General features: G+C 46.3%; 1 protein-coding gene across 1 annotated transcript in view; it reads right to left on the minus strand.

Moving 5' to 3' along the window:
• The window catches only part of Kif13a (kinesin family member 13A), a 180770-nt gene that overhangs the window by 53766 nt on the left and 104347 nt on the right, over positions 1-22657 (minus strand). Inside the window, 7 exon segments of the mRNA XM_071613715.1 lie at positions 860-990; positions 3775-3909; positions 6941-7051; positions 9188-9400; positions 10198-10309; positions 21322-21434; positions 22061-22195. Of these exon segments, the coding sequence (XP_071469816.1) occupies positions 860-990; positions 3775-3909; positions 6941-7051; positions 9188-9400; positions 10198-10309; positions 21322-21434; positions 22061-22195 (950 nt within the window).

A 22657-nucleotide genomic window follows, 5' to 3' on the forward strand; every position in this document is an offset into this window, starting at 1 on the left:
AAGAGAACGAAACCCAGGGCAGTACTCAAGAGAGATAACTGGGGGAACTGTCTTAGAAAGTGTATTCCAAGTAACAAGGGAAGAAGGAACCAGAGAATTTGTTGTAGAAAAGCACAATCCAGTAATGAAGACCCAGGGCTGCCAGCATCCCCCGGAGAGTGAGAGTCTCACGCGGCGTGCTCCCAACCAAGACGGAAGCGTAGCTGATGGAATATTCGGCCAACACTTGCAAAAACCAAAAATGTGAGGGGCTGGAGTTGTGGCTCAGTGGTAGAGCGCTCGCCTAGCAAGTGTGAGGCCCTGAGTTCGAACCTCAGCACCACATAAAAATAAATAAAATAAAGGTATTGTGTCCAACTACAAATAAAAAACAAATATTAAAAAAAAAAAAAAACCCTTAAAATGTGTATTAAAGGAACAGCTCAAAACAAAAAGTTTTCCTGGTGATTTAAAAACCTTGGAGGAAGGGATAAATAATTAAAGACCAGTCTGTTAAGGGCTGTCAAGTAAAGTCTGATGAAGGAAAATAATGGACATTATTTTGAGTTTTCCAATAAGTTACTTCTCACATAAAATCTCATCGTTTGAGTCCTGTTCTTTCTAGACTTCTAAAGCTCAAAGTGAAATAAGCAGAACTGGAGTTCACACATGCAAAGAACCCCCTTCATAGGAATATTTCAACTCTGGTGACCAGGGGTTTTTGACCATGACAGACCTGGTGCTCTTCAATGATACTGTGCCAATTTCCACAGACGGAGAGCAGAGCCTGAGGATTCAGGCATCCTGAGTTCTGATAAAAGAAAGAGGTGGCCTTCCCCTGAAAGCAGGCCCCAGGAAAGCGGTCATCATTACTTCTCACCTTGCATTTTCTTTCGGAGTAAGAGTGACCTCTCCGTCGGAGGCGATATCGATCTCACAGTGCTCAGGCTGAATCCCTATCCCGAAGAGCTGGATATCCTGAGAGGTGTCTGCACCCACCCTGGTGTGATCCTGGTGGGGTACACCACAGAAGAATGAAAGCCCCGCTTTAAAAAGTGGCTCAGTTAAAATTCATCACAACCAATCTGAATAACGCAACAGCCTAGGTATGACGTTACATGAACGACGCAAGGTACCTGGAGTGTCAGGGGTCAAAAGCTCACCTGAGCACACTATAGTTAAAAAATGTTTAAACGTTATAAAAAAATTTCTGGTCGGTAGTGATCGTGTACTGTTTTAAAACACGAGGAAATTAGACTTGAGAGCAGAATAAGGTGAGTCCCAATTCTGACCTATTTATTACCATGTGGGTGACCATGAGCCATTTCTCCCTCTGAGCATCAGTTTCTTTTCCTCTTTATTGGGGTGGGGAAGAGCCGGGATAATATCTATTTGACCTGCTTGGCTACTGGATAAAGTTCTGTTTAGATTTATCTGAATTAACAACGAGACTGTCTTGAAAACAGCTAAATAAATTTAAAAACCACTAAAAAGCAATGTTAAGGAAAGTTATATCTGTCTAGCTACATAAAACTTTTGCTCTTTCATTGGTGCTGGGGTGGAACTCAGGTAAGCATGGGCTCTACCGCTGGGCGACACCCCAGCCACGTGTATACATAACATTTAAAATGATGCACACAGCTGTTTTTCTAATATGAATATGATACAGAGTACTGACACATTGTACAGGTGAGCTGATTTTAAGTTCCCTGGACCTCAGACACACCAGAATTGTAACTCCTGCTGATTCAGTCGCTGTTCATACACATGGTAATTTTTCAACTGCTCTACAAATTATTTAATCATTATGATAATTATCCTAGTTTGGATCTGGTCTTCCCCCAAAGGCTCCCGTGTTGAGACCTTGGTACTCAGCTGGTGACACACCGGGAGGTGGTGGGAACTTCAGGAGTGGGGTCTAGTTGGAGGAAGGATGTGACTGGGAACATACCCTTGAAGGATATGACCCTGCCCCTGGTTCTGCTTCCAGGTCACCAGGAGCTGAGCAGCTTCGCTCCCCGCCATGATGCTCTTGCCTCACCACAGGCCCAGAAGCAATGGGGCCAGGTGACCATGAAACCGCTGAAACCAGGGGCCCAAATAAACGTCCCTTCTCTAAGTGCTTTCCTCAGGTATTCTGTCACAGTGGTGAAAAGCTGACTACCACAGTGACACTTCCCTAGGCAACAGAAGTGGTGTAGTTCTTGGTTCTTCAAAATTAAAACACCCGAAGTAATTCCTCATCTCTTAATCATTTCCTAAATAAACAGACCTTAAATCTGTTAGTAGATTCTGAGTCAGAGGTTACTGTACCATATTTATATCTCCGCAAAAATTAGAAAGGAAAAAAAGGGTCACAGACGATTGAGGCTCCTTGCTTCAATTCTGGCTTATTGTCCACTGTATTTTATCAGTTTACTAGGCAGACTAGAACCCTTAACAAGAACCCATCTCACCCTTCACGAGAAGGTAATTCCTCTACACTTAGAAATTCAGGCAAGTGGGCAGTGCAGTGAGTTACCTTCCAGGCCCAGGTGCTCAACCCCGACAGTTAGGTCAGTACTCCACATATATATTTTTTTCTTTTTGGCGGGGGTGTTACTGGAGATTGAACTCAGGAGCACTAAGCCACTGAACCTCATCCCCAGCCCTATTTTGTATTTTACTTAGAGACAGGGTCTCACTGAGTTGCTTAGCTCCTTGCTTTTTGCTGAAGCTGGCTTTGAACTCACGACCCTCCTATCTCAGCCTCCTGAGCTGCTGGAATAATAGGTGTGCATCATCGTGCCCAGCCTACATATATATTTAAATACTACCATAATTCAGAGTTTGTGTGCATGATTAAGTGTGCTCCAATGGTCAGCTGAATGTCCTAGGTCAGCTGGGGTGCCCCACGTCATTGTTAGGGGCCTGTTTCAGGTTTCTTATTTCTTACAAAACGGAATAAGCCAGCAGCTCTAAAAGCATGTTCATGACAACTGGTAGGGAGGCCCGTGAACTCAAAATCACTTCAATAAAAATATTACTAATTTCCTCTGTGCTGTCATTCATCACCACAGACAGTGGAGTCTTTGAAGGCCATTGATGAGTGATGAGGCAGCTCTGGAGACTAACTGCTGTTATTTTTTTATGTTTGTCTTTTAAGATGTCTTCAGTCTTAATGTCAATGCAACAAACACAGATAAAACCTACGGAGTCCTTGATACTTTTCAACATTATCACTGGGTTCCAAAGCCAGGGAGTTTGAGAACCACCATAATAACTTGGCAAACACGGTCAGTGAACACTCTGAGGTCAAGGTGCCAACTCCTTGACACCATGTTTACAGGCTGATTAGAGGACAAAAAGTCTCTTCCTGGGGATGAAGATTTAGAGACGACAGACCTGGAAGACCTTTGCTGTCTTATCTAGAACGAGAGCTTAGACTTCAGGTGGATCTTGAGATCTCCTTAGAATTACTCAGAAGCATAACAGAGTCTCCAGGGCCTCTCAGGATCTTTGTGGCAGGACCTAATATTCTCAGTCACCTCCCGTGTGGACTCTTCCCATAGGTGGGGCTCACCTGGACGCCCTCAGCTGCACAAGGAGGGGATCCTCACCCCAGCTGCCCAGCCCCAGGTGAAACCAAGGAGATGTTTTTTCATTCTCGATGGAGAGGAGATTACATGCCCCAGTGTCTTACTCCTAATGAGGGTTAAGCTGGATACCAAAGCAAAATCACAGAGACAGGCCTCCAGGTTCAGCTGGGAGCTGTACGTGGATGATTCAGGAGCTCCACTCTTCACACACTCTCACCTTTAAATAATAAACCAGGAGCTCGTTGAGAGCAGGGTCTGCATTCAGGTTGACCAAGTAGCACTTGTCATCCCCCACCTTGATGCCGGACGTCTCCAGAGAAATGCCCATGCTCTCAAGCTGTCGCTGTCTCTCCTGGGCACACACAAAAAGACAAAAGCAGGAACACTATTTGTTGCTGTATTCACAAGATGTATCCAGGGAAAGAGTAAGTCACTGTTTCCGGGGACGATGCCAATCTCCACTGAACCACGTTTATTGACAGCCTGCCACGGCGTGACATCTTGGGTCAGTGTCACAGGGGCACCAAGGGGGAACCAGACACATCTCGGCCATGCAGGAGGTAAAGTCCTGGCAGAGGGAGCAAAGCACATAACTGAATCTAGAAGAGGAGAGCCCTGTGCCCCGGGGTACCGAGAGCTGCAGGAGTCACAGGAGGGAGGCGGCCTGTAGGGAGAGGCTCAGGGAAAGTCTGTAGGGGGAAGGCACGCTCGAGAGGGTTCCCCAGCACGAGAAGAATTTCAACAGGAAGAAATGAGGGAGCAGCAAGACCAAGATGGGTGTAGGGAAGCCCAGGACAGACCCTGGGCACAGTGGCTGGCCTCGGGGACCGAGAAACCCCAGGGATTAGGGAAAGGCACTGGAGACAGGTGGAACAGCAGGGTGGGGCCTTAGATTCCAGGCCTTGAATTCACTGGTGCACTAATTCAGATGAGAGCTATTCTATTTAGAGTCTGCAAAGTGGCAGGTATTGATGGAGGGCTGGGAATGCAGTAGCGACTGTGACAAAGTCCCTCCTTTCTCTTCTAGTGGGAGGAGACAGGCTGCAAAAACCAGAGAAGTTATTGACAGAATTCGCAGTGGGGTTAAGTGCTCTGGGGACCCATGAAGCAGGATAGGGAGGGGTGTGTGAGTGTGTGTGTGTGTGTGTGCATGTGAATTTTTTCTATAAGAAGCATCAGCGTATGAATATTTTCTCTGATATAAAGAAGCTGATTCATAGTGGGATAGGGAGGGGGAGCATGAGAGGAATAGACGAACTCTAGATAGGGCAGAGGGGTGGGAGGGGAAGGGAGGGGGCAGGGGGTAATTAATGATGGTTGAATGTGATAATCATTATTATCCAAAGTACATGTATGAGGACATGAATTGGTGTGAATATACTGTGTATACAACCAGAAATATGAAAAATTGAGCTCTATATATGTAATAAGAGTTGTAATGCATTCCCCTGTTTTATATATATATATATATATATATATATATATATATATATATGCATCAGCAAGGACGGACTGGGTTCTAGGGATTGTTTTTAAACTACTTGATTGGCATAGTCCAATATTTCCATGTGGTCAGTAGGATTAAAAATGTTCATGGAAATGCAAATCAAAACCACCCTAAGATACCATCTCACTCCAGTAAGATTGGCAGCCATTATGAAGTCAAACAACAACAAGTGCTGGCGAGGATGTGGGGAAAAGGGTACACTTGTACATTGCTGGTGGGACTGCAGATTGGTGCAGCCAATTTGGAAAGCAGTATGGAGATTTCTTGGAAAGCTGGGAATGGAGCCACCATTTGACCCAGCTATTCCCCTTCTTGGTCTATTCCCTAAAGACCTAAAAAGAGCATGCTACAGGGACACTGCTACATCGATGTTCATAGCACAGTTCACAATAGCAAGACTGTGGAACCAACCTAGATGCCCTTCAATAGACGAATGGATAAAAAAAAAAATGTGGCATTTATACACAATGGAGTATTACTCTGCATTAAAAAATGACAAAATCATAGAATTTACAGGGAAATGGATGGCATTAGAGCAGATTATGCTAAGTGAAGCTAGCCAATCCCTAAAAAACAAATGCCAAATGTCTTCTTTGATATAAGGAGAGTAACTAAGAACAGAGTAGGGTCGAAGAGCATGAGAAGAAGATTAACAATTAACAGGGATGAGAGGTGGGAGGGAAAGGGAGAGAGAAGGGAAATTGCATGGTAATGGAAGGAGACCCTCAGGGTTATACAGTGGAGGAGGTAGAGAGAGAGGAGGGGAGGGGAGGGGAGAGGTGGGGAGGGGGGAGGGTGGAGGATGGGAAAGGCAGTGGAGCACAACAGACACTAGTATGGCAATTTGTAAATCAATGGATGGGTAACTGATGTGATTCTGCAATCTGTGTATGGGGTGAAGGTGGGAGTTCATAACCCACTTGAATCAAAGTGTGGAATATGATATGTCAAGAAATTTGTAATGTTTTGAACAACCCACAATAAAAAATTAAAAAAAAAAAAATGTTCATGGGGGGGCTGGAGTTGTGGCTCAGTGGTAGAGTGCTTGCCTCACATATGTGAGGCACTGGGTTCAATTCTCACCACATATAAATAAATGAATAAAATAAAGGTTCATCAACAACTAAAAAAAAAAATTAAAAAAAAAATGTTCATGAGGGGCTGGGGATATAGCTCAGTTGGTAAAGTGCTTGCCTTGCATGCAAAGGCCCTGGGTTCAGTTCCTAGCATCAAAAAAAAAAAAAAAAACTTCATGAAATGCACAGTGTAGAGAGATTCATAGCACACACACTCTGTAGAATTAGTCCTTGCTTTATTTTATTTCAGGCAGAATTCCTTCATTTTCCTTTCTTTCTTTTTGGTGGTACTGGGGATTTAACTAAGGGGATTTAACCACTGAGTCAAACTCCCAGCCCTTTTTCACATTTTCACTTTGGGCCAGGGTCTTGCTAAGTTGCCCAGGCTGGCCTTGAACTTGCCATCCTCCTGTCTCAGCCTCCCAAGTTGCTGGGGTTAGAGCCCAGAGAATCAAACACACTGAACAAATCATTGTTGTGTATGTTATAAATTCAGTGCCTATCGGGGCTCTCAACCTCGTGCTTTGCCAGGTGACCTAAAAAGCCCAGGACAGGCTGTGGATGAGGGCCAAGCGTGAGGGCAGCTCCCGAAGCCCGGCCTGCACAGGGGCAGCACCCGACACTGCTGGCAGCTATGGACCAAGCTGAATCAATGAAAGACACGAAGCTGGTGTCTAAAGCTGAGCTCGCAGCCTCTAGCTGGGCAGGGGCCCTGAGGACTGAGGACAGCAGGTGGCTGCGCGAAGACAGCAAATCTACGTGAGAAGAACCCCCATCGGCTGGCCTCGGTCATCGGGTACCTGTGCGATCTCTTCTGTCTTCCTCAGCTTCTCTTCCCACGTCACTGTTAATTCTTTTATCAGCTTTTCAGACTCTTCGAGCTTCTCCTTCAGTTCAGGAGCCTTCATGGCCTTTAAAATGAAAGCAGAGACATGTGACTTTCAGAATTCTCCTAAGCATTAGGTACAAGACGCGTACAATGGTGTCCTCATGTCCTTCTGTTGGAAGCAATTAAGTCACGCACTGTCAGGGTGGGCTTTAGACCTCTACCGATCACACGGAATGTAGGAGGAGTGGATGCTCCTGCTTCAAGGAAAAGAAGAAATACCAGAGCCCTGAATGAAAATGGGGCAGGTCACGAGAGTCATCTTAGGGCAGAGGGTGTAGTGCAGTGGTAGGGTGCCTGCCTGGCATGCAAGAGGCCCTGGGTTCCATTTCCAAAACCGCACAGACCCCCCCAAAATCACTTCAGCTATCATGCTTAGAATTTCACACCTAAAGACCTAAATGCTAATGTTTATCTTTGAGATGTTAAAGTGGGAAAAAAAGGTTACTGAAACTTCTTGTTCATTAAGACAAAGAGAGAAACTCGTACCACCAATAAACAAATGAACTACATTAACTGACCAAGAAAGAGGATGATTCTTTTCATTTATTCAAAAAATCTGAATCTGGGCCCTTTCAACGACTTTTCTCTATAGATGGTAATGGACATTTTGCCAATTATTTATGATTCATTTGGAACCAGGACGTCTGAGAAGTTTCCCTCTGAGTTTGTTCAGTAAGAATAATTAAGGGGTCCAAACAGAGATACCTGCAACTTGAAAACCTGGGGGGCTGTGCTTGGCAATGGATTGCTCTGACACTTTGCAGCATCACGAGCCTCTGAAGACCAAAGCGCTGTGAACTGTTATGATGGTGGAGCCTGGTCTGGCAGCGGGGCTGGTGATGGCCTGCTGGCTGAGCAAGCCGAGTCTCCAGGTGCCACCAGGGGCTCGGGGACATTCATTGCTGGATACAGGGTGATTGCCAGGAAACTCCAGCTGCACCAGGGGGCTCGTCTTCTCTCCCCCTGACCAGGCACTGCTCTAGCTATCTGGTCTGGATCATACGGTCACAGTGGGAATGCAAATCCAGAAACTCTGCCTCTGAACAAATTCCAGAACAAATACACACTCCTCCTGGGATCATGACTCTTTTAAAACTTCATCAACATTTTGATTTTCCTGGTGTTTTACTAACCCTTCTTGGCATCAATAAAGCGATTATGCTTTATGGTAAAACATAAACTAGCAGCACTTCCTGGGCCAGCTGGGCGAGGAGTTAAGGATGAAAAAAATGAATTAAACAAAGGCTCCCTGCACTTTAAGAGCCGACAGTCTGGAAGAAGACAAGGCAGTAAAGAAAGAGTTAAAACGCAAGGTCAAGGTCGCCAACCTCAGTGTCTGTTCTGTCTCTTGCTGATTACTTTTTAATTAAATAATGTTGACAGATAAAGAGTATGAAAAGATGCCCGGCACATAAGCAATCAATAAATGATGGCTATCGCCCTCCTCCTTCATTTCTGACTAAAGTGGGGTCAGAAGACAGCAGCATGAAGAACGGTGAACTCAAGTGTCAGGTGCACACTTGAGCCCTGCCGTGAGGAAGCTGATGGCTGCAGCTACGGCCTTTGGCCTCCATCTCTGTCCCCTCACCTATGCCAAATGAGGTGGTGCCACGCCCAGCAATCTGCAAAGACCAGCACTTATCTATGAGAGTACATGGTTATTAAAGTTTCAGAAAAGCCAAGGAAGATGGTAACAATGCGAAAATAGTGATTTGTTGCCTGATGGAGGCTGATGTAAATGAAAAAGGAAAAATAAATAATTTTCTGAATCATTCCTAATGCTTCATTATCCGTGCTCATGGCATGGGCAAGACTCGACATGGAGATGATACCCAGCTTCTTTGAAAACTGCAAGGCCTTGTGGAGACCCAGTCTACGGTATTGGTAAAACATCACACTAGGTTCTCAGGATTTCACACGGAAGTACAAGGGCCAACCCGTTGACTGGAGTGAACAATCAGGAAGTACCAGGAATGACCTTGTTGACTGCACATTGCTAGGACAGAAGTCATGTAGGTCCTCACGATGCTCGGCACAGAGCAGACGCCAACAAAAACTGCAACGTCGAGTCACAGGGAGCTAGACCCAGAGCTGCAAGCAAGCACGTCCTCACCCCGTGAGGGAAGAACTCGAAAACGGAGCATCTCCCCGACTTTACCTCGGCCTGGGAGAGCTGCTCCCGCAGCTTCTCGACTTCCTCCCGCAGTTCTCGGATGACTTTGGCATTGGGGTCCTCGTTCACCACGGCATGGTTCACAATCCGCTTGGCTCGGTCTGCGTATCTTAACGTGGACAGGGTCTCCTCATAGTTGTCTGCTGCGGGGCTGATGGTGGCAATCATGGAGGTCTGGCTGTTGCCCCCCAAATTGTCCTGCAAAGCATTTCAAATAGCATCTCAGGGAAGCCCATTTCAACACAACACATTTGATGAAAGCAGTAAATATGCATCTGTGACATGACTCTGTTTTTCATATGGTACCAGGGATTGAACCCTGGGCCTGGTGCATACTAGGTAAGCACTATTCTACAAAGTCACACCCCCAGCCCTTTTTATTTTGAGACAAACGCTCGCTAAATTGCCCAGGCTGTCCTCAAGCTTGCGATCCTCCTATCTCAGCCTCCCAAGTAGATGGAGTCAGAAGCATCAGCCACCTAGTGTGCCCATGACCTGACTCTGGATAAAAATGCTATGGGGAGACGTGTTTGCATTTCACAAATAATTTTTATGACAAGATTAAATGTGACCTCCTTATAATCACAGCAGTAAATAATGCCTGTCAAACAAGGTTATAATAGAATAAAAAGCAACCGAGAGAACTGTCCCTGCCTTCCTGGGACTTCGGACGACAGTGTTGCCAGCACAGATCCATGTGTATTTGGTTGGCTCTGCACACATCTTCCAACTGTCACATCTGAAGTCGCCAATTTTATTTTCATTTTAATTTTTGGGAGGACTGGGGACTAAACCCAGGGGTGCTCTACCCTGGTTACATCTCCAGCCCTTTTTATTTTTTGAGACAGGGTCTCACTAAATTGCTGAGACTGGCCTCAAATTTGTGATCCTTCTGCCTTAGCCTCCTGAGCCACTGGGATCATAGGCGTGCCCCAGTGCACCCTGGTGAAATGGCCAACTTTTAGGTGGAAGAGAGCACCAGAGCAACGGGTTACCTTAAGAAGCCAAGTGAGGACCGAGTCTCGATAAGGCACAAATTTGTTTTTACCCTTGCCTGCAGCCTGGTCAGCCAGCGATGATATAACAAGCCCTAAGGTTGTCAATGATCTGCCGAGAAAAAAAGAAAAGTTACTCTACGAAACATTCGCTTTGCTTTCACAAAATAATTTTCTTCTGTGTATAAAATACGCAGAACAGGCAGAACAACAAGACCTTAAGGTCAATGCAATCAACTCGCTATTAATTTGCCAAGAATCAAAGAAAAACAAAATGTAACTCCATCAGTTTTTCTTTCTTTCTTTGTTTTGTTTTGTTACTGAAGACTGAACCCAGGAGTACTCTACCACTGAGTTACAGCCCCAAGCCCTTTTTATTTTGAGACAGGATCTCACTAAGTTGTTTAGGGCCTCACTAAGTTGCTAAATTTGGTCTTGAATTTGTGATCTTTCTGCCTCAGCCTCCCAACTCGCTGGGATTACAGATGTGTGCCACCGTCCCCAGCATAACTCCATTAATTTAAAAGAATGAATTTAGAATCCCAATAAGAAAAATACTGTATTCAATCTTAGGATCTGTGTGTGAGACATAGGTATTTTAGAACTTGGAGACATCCGTTTAAAAGATCACATCAGGCAACTTTAACTTACTGCAAATATTACAGTTAAAACTCTGAAGCATTTATTTACTTATTCATTTATTATTAATAGTAGTGCCGGGGACTGAACGCAGGGATGCTTTACCACTGAGCTATATCCCAGCCCTTTTTATGTTGAAACAGGGTATTGTTAAGTTGCTTGGGGGTCTCACTAAATTGCTAAGGTTGGCCTCAAACTTGTGATCCTCCTGCCTCAGATTCCTGAGTCATTAGGATTATAGGCATACGCCAGTGAGCTCAGCTTTATGCATTTATTTTGGACCATATGGTTGTACAAAAACAAAGAACTACCCAAGTAGAGAAGAGCATATGACTCCCTTTTTTGTATGTGGTGCTGAAAATCCAACCCAGGGCCTTGTCCACGCCACCAAGTGCTCCACCACTGAGCTATACCCCAGTTCCCGCCTTGTCTTTCACGCCCTGCTACTCAGAGTGCCATGGCACGACCTGGGAGCTACTCAGATCCTCTCAGAAGCGTTCCCCAGCCAACTGAATCAGTCCAGCACACTACACTTTGAGAAGTTCTAGCTGAACAATCATCCAGGAAACACACTTTAGTTGTCCAGGCTTATCATTCTCAAAGTGTGGTCCTGCGACCAGCAGTAACCCCATCATTTGGGAACTAGTTAGAAGTGCAGATTCTTGAAGCCAACCCCAGATCTTCTGGCTGAGAAACTTCATTTACACCCAGCAGTGTGCATTCTGACAAACCTCCCAGGTGACTGTGATGCAGGCTACATTTGGAAAATTACTAGCCTTGGCTCACAAGCTTTCTTCTTTGGTGGCCAACATACTTTCTCTGCACCTAAAGAAAAAAGTGCTCTAAAAACAACAGACCCATGACTCTGGTGGATGAAGGGATCCTCTTGGGTCACAGGTGAGTACCAATTACTCTTCTGAAAGGAAATCAACTAGATCATGAATTGAGCACCCAGAAAACAGCAACCTGAGCTGATCTCACAGGACTACAGGGAGGGTTACATGATCTCACAAAAGGAAAGAGCTTTGTAAATGGCTAAAAAGGCTAAATGTTACTGTTTATTTATAATAAAGAAGGGCACAAACCAGCAAGTGAAATACTGTCAGCTTTCTTTCTACTGTTAGCAAGAGATTTCCACTGAATACAATGAAAGAAAGCAGAGTTCCCACAAAACATAGCTAAGTCCCAAAAGGAAAGTCACCGAAAAGTCACTAAAAGATAAAGCAACTTCAAGAGGCAGAAAATGAGCCAGAGCTCATTCAAAGAGAATGGCAGTTGGAGTTTTCAGTAACTACCACCCATTACCACAAAACGGCACAAACATACACACCATACTTGGCAGATTAAAAACGTTAAACAAGTTTAACACAAGAGAAATGAAAGCATATATCCACACAAAAACTGATGCATGCATTTTCAAAGCAGTATTATTAACAAAAGCCAAAAATGCAGAAACAATCCAAGTGTCCATTAAATACTAAAGGGATGAATAAAGACCTAAATACACACAGTGGAATATTAGTTGGTCACGAAAAGAAGGAAGTCTTGGATGTAGTTCAGAGCATGTGCAGGACCTGAGTTTGATTCCCACTCCCAACACAAAGTCCCAAAAGAAAATGAATGAAACTACAATGTGGATGAATCCCAACACATTATGGTAAGTGAAAGAAGCCAATTAGGAAAGGCCGCTATCCTGGATCAAATAAACATTTCACAAAAATCCACACAACCAGAACCTCAGAAATAAAGGCAAGCAGGAGTGTAGTACACACACTTCTGCCTTAACATAGAATATAGGACATTTTTTTTTCCACATTTTGCAATCATTGAAGTAAACCATCAGTTGGAAATGGCTCTTCAAATAATTGAAGACTTATTCCATGTATTTTACTAGCAAGTGCAGAAGAATTTTTTTTTTCTTTTTCTTTTTTTTTTCCTTTTTTTGGGGGGGCAGGGCAGGGGGGAAGAGACTCAAGTCTTATGCATGCCAGGCAAGTGCTAAACCACGGAACAGCATCCCCTACCCAGAAATCTCTTTAATTAATAAAAACTCTAAACAGCTCTGTGACTCAGGAGTCACCATGGCAACGTTATGGTTGACAGTGACCTTATAACAAGGATGCGGGTTCCTCATCTCTGAGGATTAAAGCCTTGGCATCTCCGCCTCCATTTTGCATCCATGTGCTTTGCTCTAGGTGACCTTGGATTCCAAGATCAAGGTCTGAGCTGATCAACATCTTGTGATGAGCGGAAGCCACCCCCAGGAAACAGCAAGTTCCTTATCTGGGACAAGCTCTGCCTGAGAGGAGATGGACAGAGATCACCTGTGAAAAGCCTCCAGCTCTGCAAACCCCCAACCCCTGCCCTCATCCTCCTATCTATAAAATCTCCAAGTCGCCTTCACTCCTGGAAGGCAGGGCTAAGGACAGGTCCTCTTGTCTTCCTGTGCAGCTGCGCTGACCAAGGTTCCTGTCCTGCTTTTTACCATCACCTTTGCTCTTTGGCTTTTGGGGTGAATGGCCAGGTCTGGTTTGTTGGCTCCCTGATGTCAGGCCTCTAGCCTGGGACTCCAGGAAACAACTCTCACATGGAAACACGTCTGGGGCGTGACACGGATTTGTCATTGCTGAGGAAAGATTCTACTCTGTCTTGTGGCAACTGCTTATATTTTTCTAATTTGGCAGTGTGGGGAGACAAAAAGGAAAGTTTTGGGTACCCCTAAAAAAAGAAACAGAATCCAGTTAGGACTCTGAGAGCAAAAGGAAAGGATGATGCAGCGTTATCGAAGGGTACCAGAACAGGCCACTCCAAGACACTGTACTGGGCAGAGGGGTCATCTGGGGCTAAAGGACTAAGTGAAAGTCTTAAGAACTGGGCACTTTTGTCTTTCTGCACCAGGAAGAATCCCATTTCTCACCAATGGAGAAGGCAAGGCCGTAAATCTGCATAACAAACCTACTAAGCTCAGGCTCACTGCTTTCCCTCCTCATCTGCCCCCAGGAGCTCCCAAGCCTCTCCTTCCCCTTAGTCTGTACCCCAATTCTAACCGCCCCCCATCCCTGAGGGTTACTGTCCCTGGGAGCTTACTTGTGTAAACAAGACGCATGGACTAATAACCAACCCAGTGCAGCGTTTGTTTCTGCAAATGTGTCTTTGACCAGTTTAATTTCCAGGGGAACCTAAGAGGGCAGAAGTGGGTCTCGCCCACAACAACGCTCAGTACAGCGTTGTCAGAGGACGAGATGGAAAGGATTTAAAGATCTTACTTTGCTTTATTTTTGATTCTAGCTGCAGGTGACACTTCATTCCATAGAATAGAATGAATGTTCCAGGAAGCTGAGCACAAGAGGTTGGTTTTCTTAATAGAAAAAGTGGCTGAAGAAAGGGGGGTCAGAGGGATGGATAAAGAGGACTGTCATTTCAAAGTTGGTTTCCTTAGAAGGCAGGGAGAGGGAGAAAGAACAACAGGAAGAAAACTGATTAACACCAGGCTACTTTTTTGTGTGTAAGGTTAAGGCAGAGCAGATGTCATCACCATGACAATTCAAACTGGCCTGTTTGGGAAAAAGGGCTCTCTCTCCATGGCTTCCCATCTCCAGAGGTCACATGAACTGCTTAGCTTCAGGGTGGTGAGGTGCAATTCCAGGGATTTCACTTTGATTTCTAATTTGCTCTGTTGGGGTCCAGGGCAGGAGCTTAGTCCAAAACAAGGGCTTCCCTATAATTTGTATTTAACAGCATGTAGGCATTAGAGGTATACGGAAATGGTTATAGGGCTCCAGTTTCCATGGTATCCATGAGAGACTGATTTCAGGATGCCCCCTGCCATGGGTACCAAAATCTGCAGATGCTCAAATCCCTTATATAAAAGGCATAGTGTTTGAATACAATCTACACGTATCCTCTGACACATTTTAATTTTTAGGTGTGTGTGGAAGAAACTCAGGGGGCTTTGACCACTAAGCCCTTTTACTTTTATTTATGTTTATTTATTTTACCTTTATTTATGTATGTACATACTTTTATATACCAGGGATTGAACCCAAGGATGCTCAACCACTGGGTCACATCCCCATCCCTTTTTACTTTTTATTTTGAGACAGGGTCTCACTGAGTTATGAGGCTGTCCTTGAACTTGAGATCCTCCTGCCTCAGCCTCCTGAGTTGCTGGGATTCCAGGTGTGCACTACCACACTGGGCTCACTCATATGCTTCAAACCCCTTTTATACTGTCTTGTTTAGAAAATAAAGACAAGAGAAACTCTGTAAATGTTCAGCACAGATGGAACTTTTTTCTCTAGTATTTCTAACCCGCCACTGGCTGGATCCGTGGTTGTGGAAGCCCTGGATACAGAGCGCTGCCGGTTTGCTCTGTAACTCATCCAGCTTAGGAGGTGCATTGTTGGTGGAAGCCACACCCTTCTACCCAACAGCCTTTGCACACTCAGTCCAAGAACTCCTCTACACCCACTAGGATCACCGTGGAACAAAATGGAAGCAAGCACAGGGAGAGTGGGACTCCCTGACCAGTGACGGGTCTCCCAGCCTTCCCGCCCTCTCAGGTTCCACTCAGGAGCAAGATCCAGAGGCGGCTAGAATCCCCCAAACCAAGGGTTCGTGGTCTGAAAGTTGACAGGCAGACTTATATACTTAAATACGAAAGGTATTCCCAGGGAGTTTAATAACTTAACAAAACCACTCATCTATGGGTCCTGCTGTCGTCTTCGCAAACCGGAAGCCAGAGGCCACCTGTTGGCCCTCATAGGGTCCAGAAAAGGGTGGCAGCTGTTTGCCAATTTTAGAGGCAGAAAAAGTTATATCAGGAATCTCTCTAATTCTACCAAAGTGCTGCTCCACCCTGGAACCACGGGAATCAGATGTAGTCAGGAAGTCCCTAATCTCTAAATCTCACAAGTTCTTAGGGGAGGCATGAGAGGCTGCCTGCCTGCCGAGGAAGGAAGAGTTGGGCTAGGGGACAGCATTTATAAACAGATAGTTTTCTTTTTTTGGTACTGGAAATTAAACCCAGAGGCACTTTACCACAGAGCTACATCCCAGCTCCTTTCTTTTTATTTTGAGGCAGGATCTCACTAAGTTGCTGAGGCTGGTCTCAAACCTGCAATCCTCCTGCCTGAACCTCTCAAGTCACTGGGATTACAGGTGTGTGCCACAATGCCTGGCTCTAAACTAGGAAATAAATGAGGGGAAATAAGAAAAGAGATGAAAACTGTTCACGAAGGAAAAAGAGAGGGTCGAGTCACTCAAACTATTAGAAGTATCAAGCTTATACATTATTGTAACAGATAATATGGCACAGTTTTAGAAATGCCACAGGTGAATATCCGTGGACGGGAATGATCCTCATCGGTAACTGGTGCTTCCCTTCAGTGACGGGCTACTGCCGAGAGGAGGGCATCAGAGGGTGCTGTGGGATCTCAGTGGGTTCGTGGAGAAGCAGGAGCAGCCAGACTCCGTGGAGAGAGTTCTCACGCCACCTTCGGCAGCCCAGGAGCAGCAGGCTGGCGTCACACGCGGCCCCCAAGAAGACCCTGTGCACAAGGCCCGCACCCTCCCTCTGCACGATCACAGCCGCACAGCACCTCGGCTCTTCAAATGAAGGGCTCGGTGTGCTCTAGCGCTCTTAAGAGGTGAAGCTTCTAAATCCACGGCCCATTGGGCAGACGCAGGCCTGGGTGAAGTCCTGGTGGGTCCGAAAGAGGACTGCTCAGGCTCCACCCAAAGACGCCAAGAAGAGACAGAGACACTTAGGAAATGTGTCAGAGATCTCTTTGAGTTCTAACACTCAACCGGCCGCCGATTATGAGGGTTAGAGAGCCCCGTGTGGGGCCGCGGGGCAGGAGCGTCAAGCTGTTTATTAGCACACACTCATACCCACAGCTCCTGATGGTCCAAGCGCTTTACAAAAAGCAACTAATTTGATCCTCAGAATGACTACTCACCCAGGAGTCCCCTGGGCCACACGTTACAGACGAGGAAAGTGAGACCCAGGGAGGTCACAAGGCTTATACGACCAAGAACCCCCAGGACCTGCCGTGGGAGCCTTCCCGGTGCATCCACGGTTACACGCCCGGGCGCCCACTGCCACCCCGTGTCCCTGGTACTCAGCGCTCTAACACAGCCATCCAGGTACCCTTCTCCCTCCTTCCTGAGGCCAGTCTTACTGCATGTCTTGCCGCGGCTCGTCAGTGTTCACACACGTCCACCAAGACGGAATCTAAAGGTGCATGTCTATATCTCTTCTCTGAAATCCCTGGGTCTACATGTGTCTTCAAGTTCAGAATACTTGGGATTTTAGGAGTTACCTCAGTGTGTGCATTACTGGACCTCCCAAGAGGGCTCTGAGACAGCACCCCAAATAAAACACAATAAAAAGTGAGTAGAGACTGAAAATGCACATAAAGGCAGAGGCAGCCTCAGAGAGGGAAGTGACCCTGACCTCCGTCCAGTCAAGGAGACACTCCTAACTTCTTAATCCTGCAGTCCTTGATCCTGGGTGTCCAAAATATCCCGTGTTGGCGGGTCCACGCTCCTACTGGAGGCTTCAAGGGAGGACGAGAATGCTGACCTGCTCCAGCTCCCCCAAGCTGTCCTCATCCTTCTGTCTTCCAGCAAACAATGCTGTCAAGTCGTTCCCACCCCGTGTCACTCTGCCTCTTTTTATTTGTAAGGACACGTGCAGCTACGTGGGGCCTACCTCAATAATCTCCCCGAGCCAGCAGCCTTACCTTGATCACACCTGCAAAGGCTCTCGTTGAAGGTAACATGGATACAGGTTCTGGGGGTCAGAAGGAGGACATGTTTGTGGTGGAGGTATTCTGCTACCTACCACAACGTCCAGATTCCTTCTGCATCCTCGCATCGACTGCAGTGCCAGACACGTAGGAGAGGCACAGTTAATGCCTGATGGGCCTGCATTTATGTTATTTGATGTCTCCAAGTTTCAATTTTTCTCATCTCTAAAAAACTCTTACGTTAACAGAGATAAAAATACCTGTTGGGAGCTATGTATCAAATAATGCCTGTGAAAGTGCTCTGAGTACTATCAGGAGCTCTCAAAAGAAAGGGCCTATCTCATAAACTAGGAGGAAGGAATACTCACATACATTTGTAAAAGATCTAAGAGGTACATTAGGAAAGACTTTTGATGCTAAGAGATTTATATTAATTGAACAAGTCCTTAACTGAAATAGCCAGTTGCTGGAGGATTAAATCATGTTATTACATGGCCTTGAGGTCATCTAGTTAGGGACAATACATCTTTTTCTTTTTTAGCAGTGCTGGGGACTGAACTTAGGACCTCCCACACACTAGGCAAGTGCTCTACTACTGAGCCTCACGGATAGCCCTCTTGCTGGTTGTTGAGACAGGGTCTCACTGAGTTGCCCAGGCTGGCCTCTGTCATCCTCTGGCCTAAGCCTCCCAAGTAGCTGTGGTTATAAATGTGCACCAATGCACCTGGCTAGAGACACTATAAAACACAGGTTTCAAATTTAAAGGGACACCATTGCTAGTTACTCCAGAACAAAAATTTCAAGTAGCCTCTTCCAGGTAAAAAGAATGCCTGGGCACCCCAATGCAGCACAGTGGGTAAGTCTGGGCCCCGGAGCCTGCATACAATCTAATCCAACTCTTGCACTTGGAGCTTGGGGACCCAAGACATATCACCATCATTATTCTTTGGTACAAAGGACTGAACCCAGGGGCACACTACCACTGAGCTACACCCCCAGCCCTTTTTATTTTTTCTAAATTTTAAAACAGGGTCTCTCTAGGTTTCCCAGGCTGGCCTTGAACTTGTGAGCCTCCTGCCTCAGTCATTGGGATTACAGGTGTGTGCTAGGGCTTCCGGCTCCCGAGACAGTATGGAAGTGCTCTCTGACTTGATTGTACATCTGTACACTGTGTTGATAGGACCCATCTCACAATGCCAGTGGGAAAATCAGATGTACCACTATACAAGGAGCATTCAGAATAGCACCTGGCCCTAGAGAGAGTCTGATAAACCAGCTGTACATACAAGCTCAAAATTTTCACGAGCTCACAGCAAGAGCTTCCTGTGTTGGCCCCCTAGCCCTCCAGCGGACAAAGGGTTGGCTGAGCTCAGTACCAGAAAATGAAGGTCCAGGACAGGTGACTTTCTCCCCGCCCTCCCGCCCCTGGCTGCGCATTCCCACAGAGTACATGGTGGAACAGAGCTGCGGTGCCCGCCTGGGATCCGGCCACGCATTGTCATGAGACACAGGGAAATCCCTTGTTGTCAGAGCAGGAGACAGGATGCCTGGAAGATTAACTCCTAAAGCAGCAGTCTGTCCAGCAACTGCAGCTCTGTCTGTCTGATAGAGGACGTAATAATGCTTCACGTTTAATTTTTTAAACTTTCGTATACTCAAATCACAGCAAAATACAATGCCAACATCACTGTAAAATGAAAGCTGTATGATCATTCCTGAATATATTTCCTCTTGTCCCATTCTGTCCTAGACAAAACCCCATAAAAAGTTTTGATGGCTCAACAGAAACAGATTACAAGTATAGACGAATCTACTTTGTGTAGAACTTGGAATAATGATAGTGATTGTGCTTATTATGAAATTAAACCTAGAACAGCTGGGTGTAGTCAAGCACACCTGTAATCTCAGAGACTGAGGAGGCTAGAGGAGGAGGATCACAAGTTCAAGGTCAACCTTCGTAGTCTAGTGAGATCCTCAGCAACTTAGTGAGAGCCCTTCTCAAATTTAAAAATATATAAAAAGATCTGGGATGGTAGCTCAATGGTAAAGCACCCAGAGGTTTAATCCCCAGTACCAAAAAACAAAACAAAAAAAACCAAAACTAGAACAGTTCATCCTTCCTCCTGTAGTATTCATACATGCTAGGCATTTTCCCAAAGTGCATTACAGGCATTTCATCTTCAATAATTCTATGAAATAGGCACCATTGTTATTCTCGTTTTACAGATGAGAAAAGTAAGGCAGACTGGCAAAAATCACTGGCTCAAGATGCACCCACCCAGTAAGTGGTGGGGGGTGGGATTAAACACAGGCAGTCTGGCCCAAGTATACATTTTTAGATACAAACTCAGATCCACCTCAAATTGGAAAGCAAAGACTTCTCCCTGAATGCCCGGAGCTGCCTGGGACCCTGCTGACCATGCACCTCATCTCTGCCCCCGTAGAGCCCTCTGTGTTGAATGCCTGCATCTCCTCCATCTCCCTGACAAACCCCCACTGCTCTGCACCCTTTCAGCCTTTACTGCAGCCCTGGGCTCACTACAGGCACTCAAGGCAAACAGCAAGATTCCAGTCTGGCCACAGTCCAGCTGTTGTTAAACTTTTCCATGATATTTAAACAGCAGTAGCCTCACAAAGGGATTCAAAGCAGATTTTCAGAACAAGCCAAGTTGATTTAAGATGTGATGTGATTAATCAATTTATTTTTTTAGTGCTGGGGATTGAATCCAGGGATGCTTAACATCTCCATTCCTATTTATTTTTTTGAGACAGGGTCTCATTAAGTTGTTCAGGGCCTTGCTAAATTGCTGAGGTTGGCTTTGAACTTGTGATCCTCCTGCCTCAGCCTCCCAAACTGCTGGGATTACAGACGTGCACCACCGCCACCACCACCACCACCACCACCACCACCGCTGGCATGATTTGATTTATAAAACTGTGATCCGCATTTTACCCAAGACTGTTACAGATGCTCCTTGACTTTGGACAGGGACTAGGTCTCAATAGGCCCTAAATTGTAAACATGGTGAGTCAAAAATGCATTTAATCCAGCCAGGTACAGTGGAGCACACCTACAATCTCAGCAACTGAGGAGGCTGAGGAAGGAAGATTGCAAGTTGGAGAACAGCTTCAGCAACTTAGTAAGATCCTCAAAAACTTAGTGAGACACTGTCTCAAAAGAATAAAATATGTATCCATTCACCTCATTCACAGTGGTAGGTAATTTGTGGCTCAGTGGTAGGTAAATCGCCCCTGGGTTCAATCTCTAGTACTAGAGAAAAAAAAGAAAACGCACCTAACACTCCTAAGCTACCAAACACGCTGGCTCAGCAGCACAGCCCTGACAGGCTCTCAATTATGCACCCCCTGCCCCATGCCCTGTCATCAGTGTGATCAAGCCACTGGGCTCTGTGGTTGCCACTGTCCAGTGTCCTGAGAAGATGAGACCCCATGTTGCTAGCGTCGGAAAGAGATTCAAATTCAAAATCTGATGTAGGTTTCCCTTGAAGATGAAAATGCCCAGCGGAAGGAACCACCCTAATCAGGGGATGCCTGTGGAGATGACAGCATGCAAAAGCCTTGGGGCATCTTTGTGCATCTTCCTAGAGCAGGTGTTGACTTCCCCCACCCCAGGGTACTAAAGCTTGGAGCCGCCTTGCTGGGAACCTTCGCATCCTCACAACACAACAAACCCGAGACAAGAAGACCCTCGTCCGCCAACACCGGTCCCTACTTGTTGATGTTGCTGCCCTCCTTCAGTCGCTCGCCAGCAGCTCCAGTCTTGGACACTCTTTCGCTGCCCGCCAGGTCTACCAGGCTGACCTTACTGACTTTCTCTCCCGAGTTCTGGCGCCAGGAACAAGAGAGAAACAGCGCGCGTTAGTGCAGAAACCACAGGCTGCGCAGGACCCGGGGCCACTGCGCAGGTACCTGGCGCCCATTCCCCACAGCGAGGTCTCAGGACCTCGGGCAGGTCCCAGAGTCAGCGGAACCAGCGTTAAACGTCACAGCCCAAATTTGAATTGCTGGGGAAATGCAGCTGGATAGCTCCCACCCAGCTTCCCAGAATCTAGTGAGAAGCAGGAGACTCTATACGCCATTAAGGAGTTGGGGGACACGAGGATTCCTGCATACCTGGGTCAAATCCCTCCTCTTCCGAGTGTGACCCATCGGCTAAATGTCATGGTTTTCACTTTAACGCCCCTCAAGGACTCTGAGTAGACTGGTCCTTTTTAGAGTAATTCCGGGGTGAATGGATACACATTAGAAACTACATAGTGATGGCCTCGTGTTCTTTAGGGAGTTTACGCACAAAATTCAACTTTTAAAAAAAACGAGGGTATGAAAGGAACCCCAAACTAATTAAATGCTTTAAGAACAGCAGCTTGTTGAGTAAGCAAAAGAGTAAATAAAAAAATTCCCAGCCGCTGAATCCACCTAGATACCCGTCCCACATGGATACCCGCGCTCACCCCGGACTGCAGGTCGTACAGCGTCTGGGTGATGATGATGTTGAACACGGCGTGGGAGCGGCTGCTCTCCTCGTTCATGTTGGTGGCGGCTACGGTTCGCGACTTATTTCCCTCGGACATCAAGGACTCGATATCCTGGAGGCAAGCACAGGGGACAGATCTTGAGCAGAAGCGACAGCGTAGCCCTGCGCCCGGGGCGTGTCCTCACCAGGGTCCCTCTGGCCTCGCCACGCCCACCGTGAAGACCGCTGAGCTCCCACCCCCTCAGAACCTTCTAGTATATTAAACGCTTACCCCCTTCTTCTTTGCCTTTACCAGGGGTCTCCTTCTCCTGTTAGGACCCCCATTTCTCCTTTGAAAGTTCCAAGGAGAGCCCCCATATATGGAGTTCTCCAGATACTGGATAACTGTGCGACTGAGCCCTAAGTCTCCTGCCCTCTGCAGCCTGCTAGCGGCCCACCTCCCGCTTCTCGCTCCCTCCTCCAACCTGAGGGGGCAGGGGGTCCCTGAGTCATCTCTACACCTGTACACCCCTGGAAACCATGAGGTCTTAGCCAGTGTTGGCTGAATGAACCTTACGAAGCAAGCACTTTCCTG

Source organism: Marmota flaviventris, chromosome 6 (genome assembly GCF_047511675.1).
Source record: "Marmota flaviventris isolate mMarFla1 chromosome 6, mMarFla1.hap1, whole genome shotgun sequence".
Lineage (NCBI taxonomy): Eukaryota > Metazoa > Chordata > Mammalia > Rodentia > Sciuridae > Marmota > Marmota flaviventris.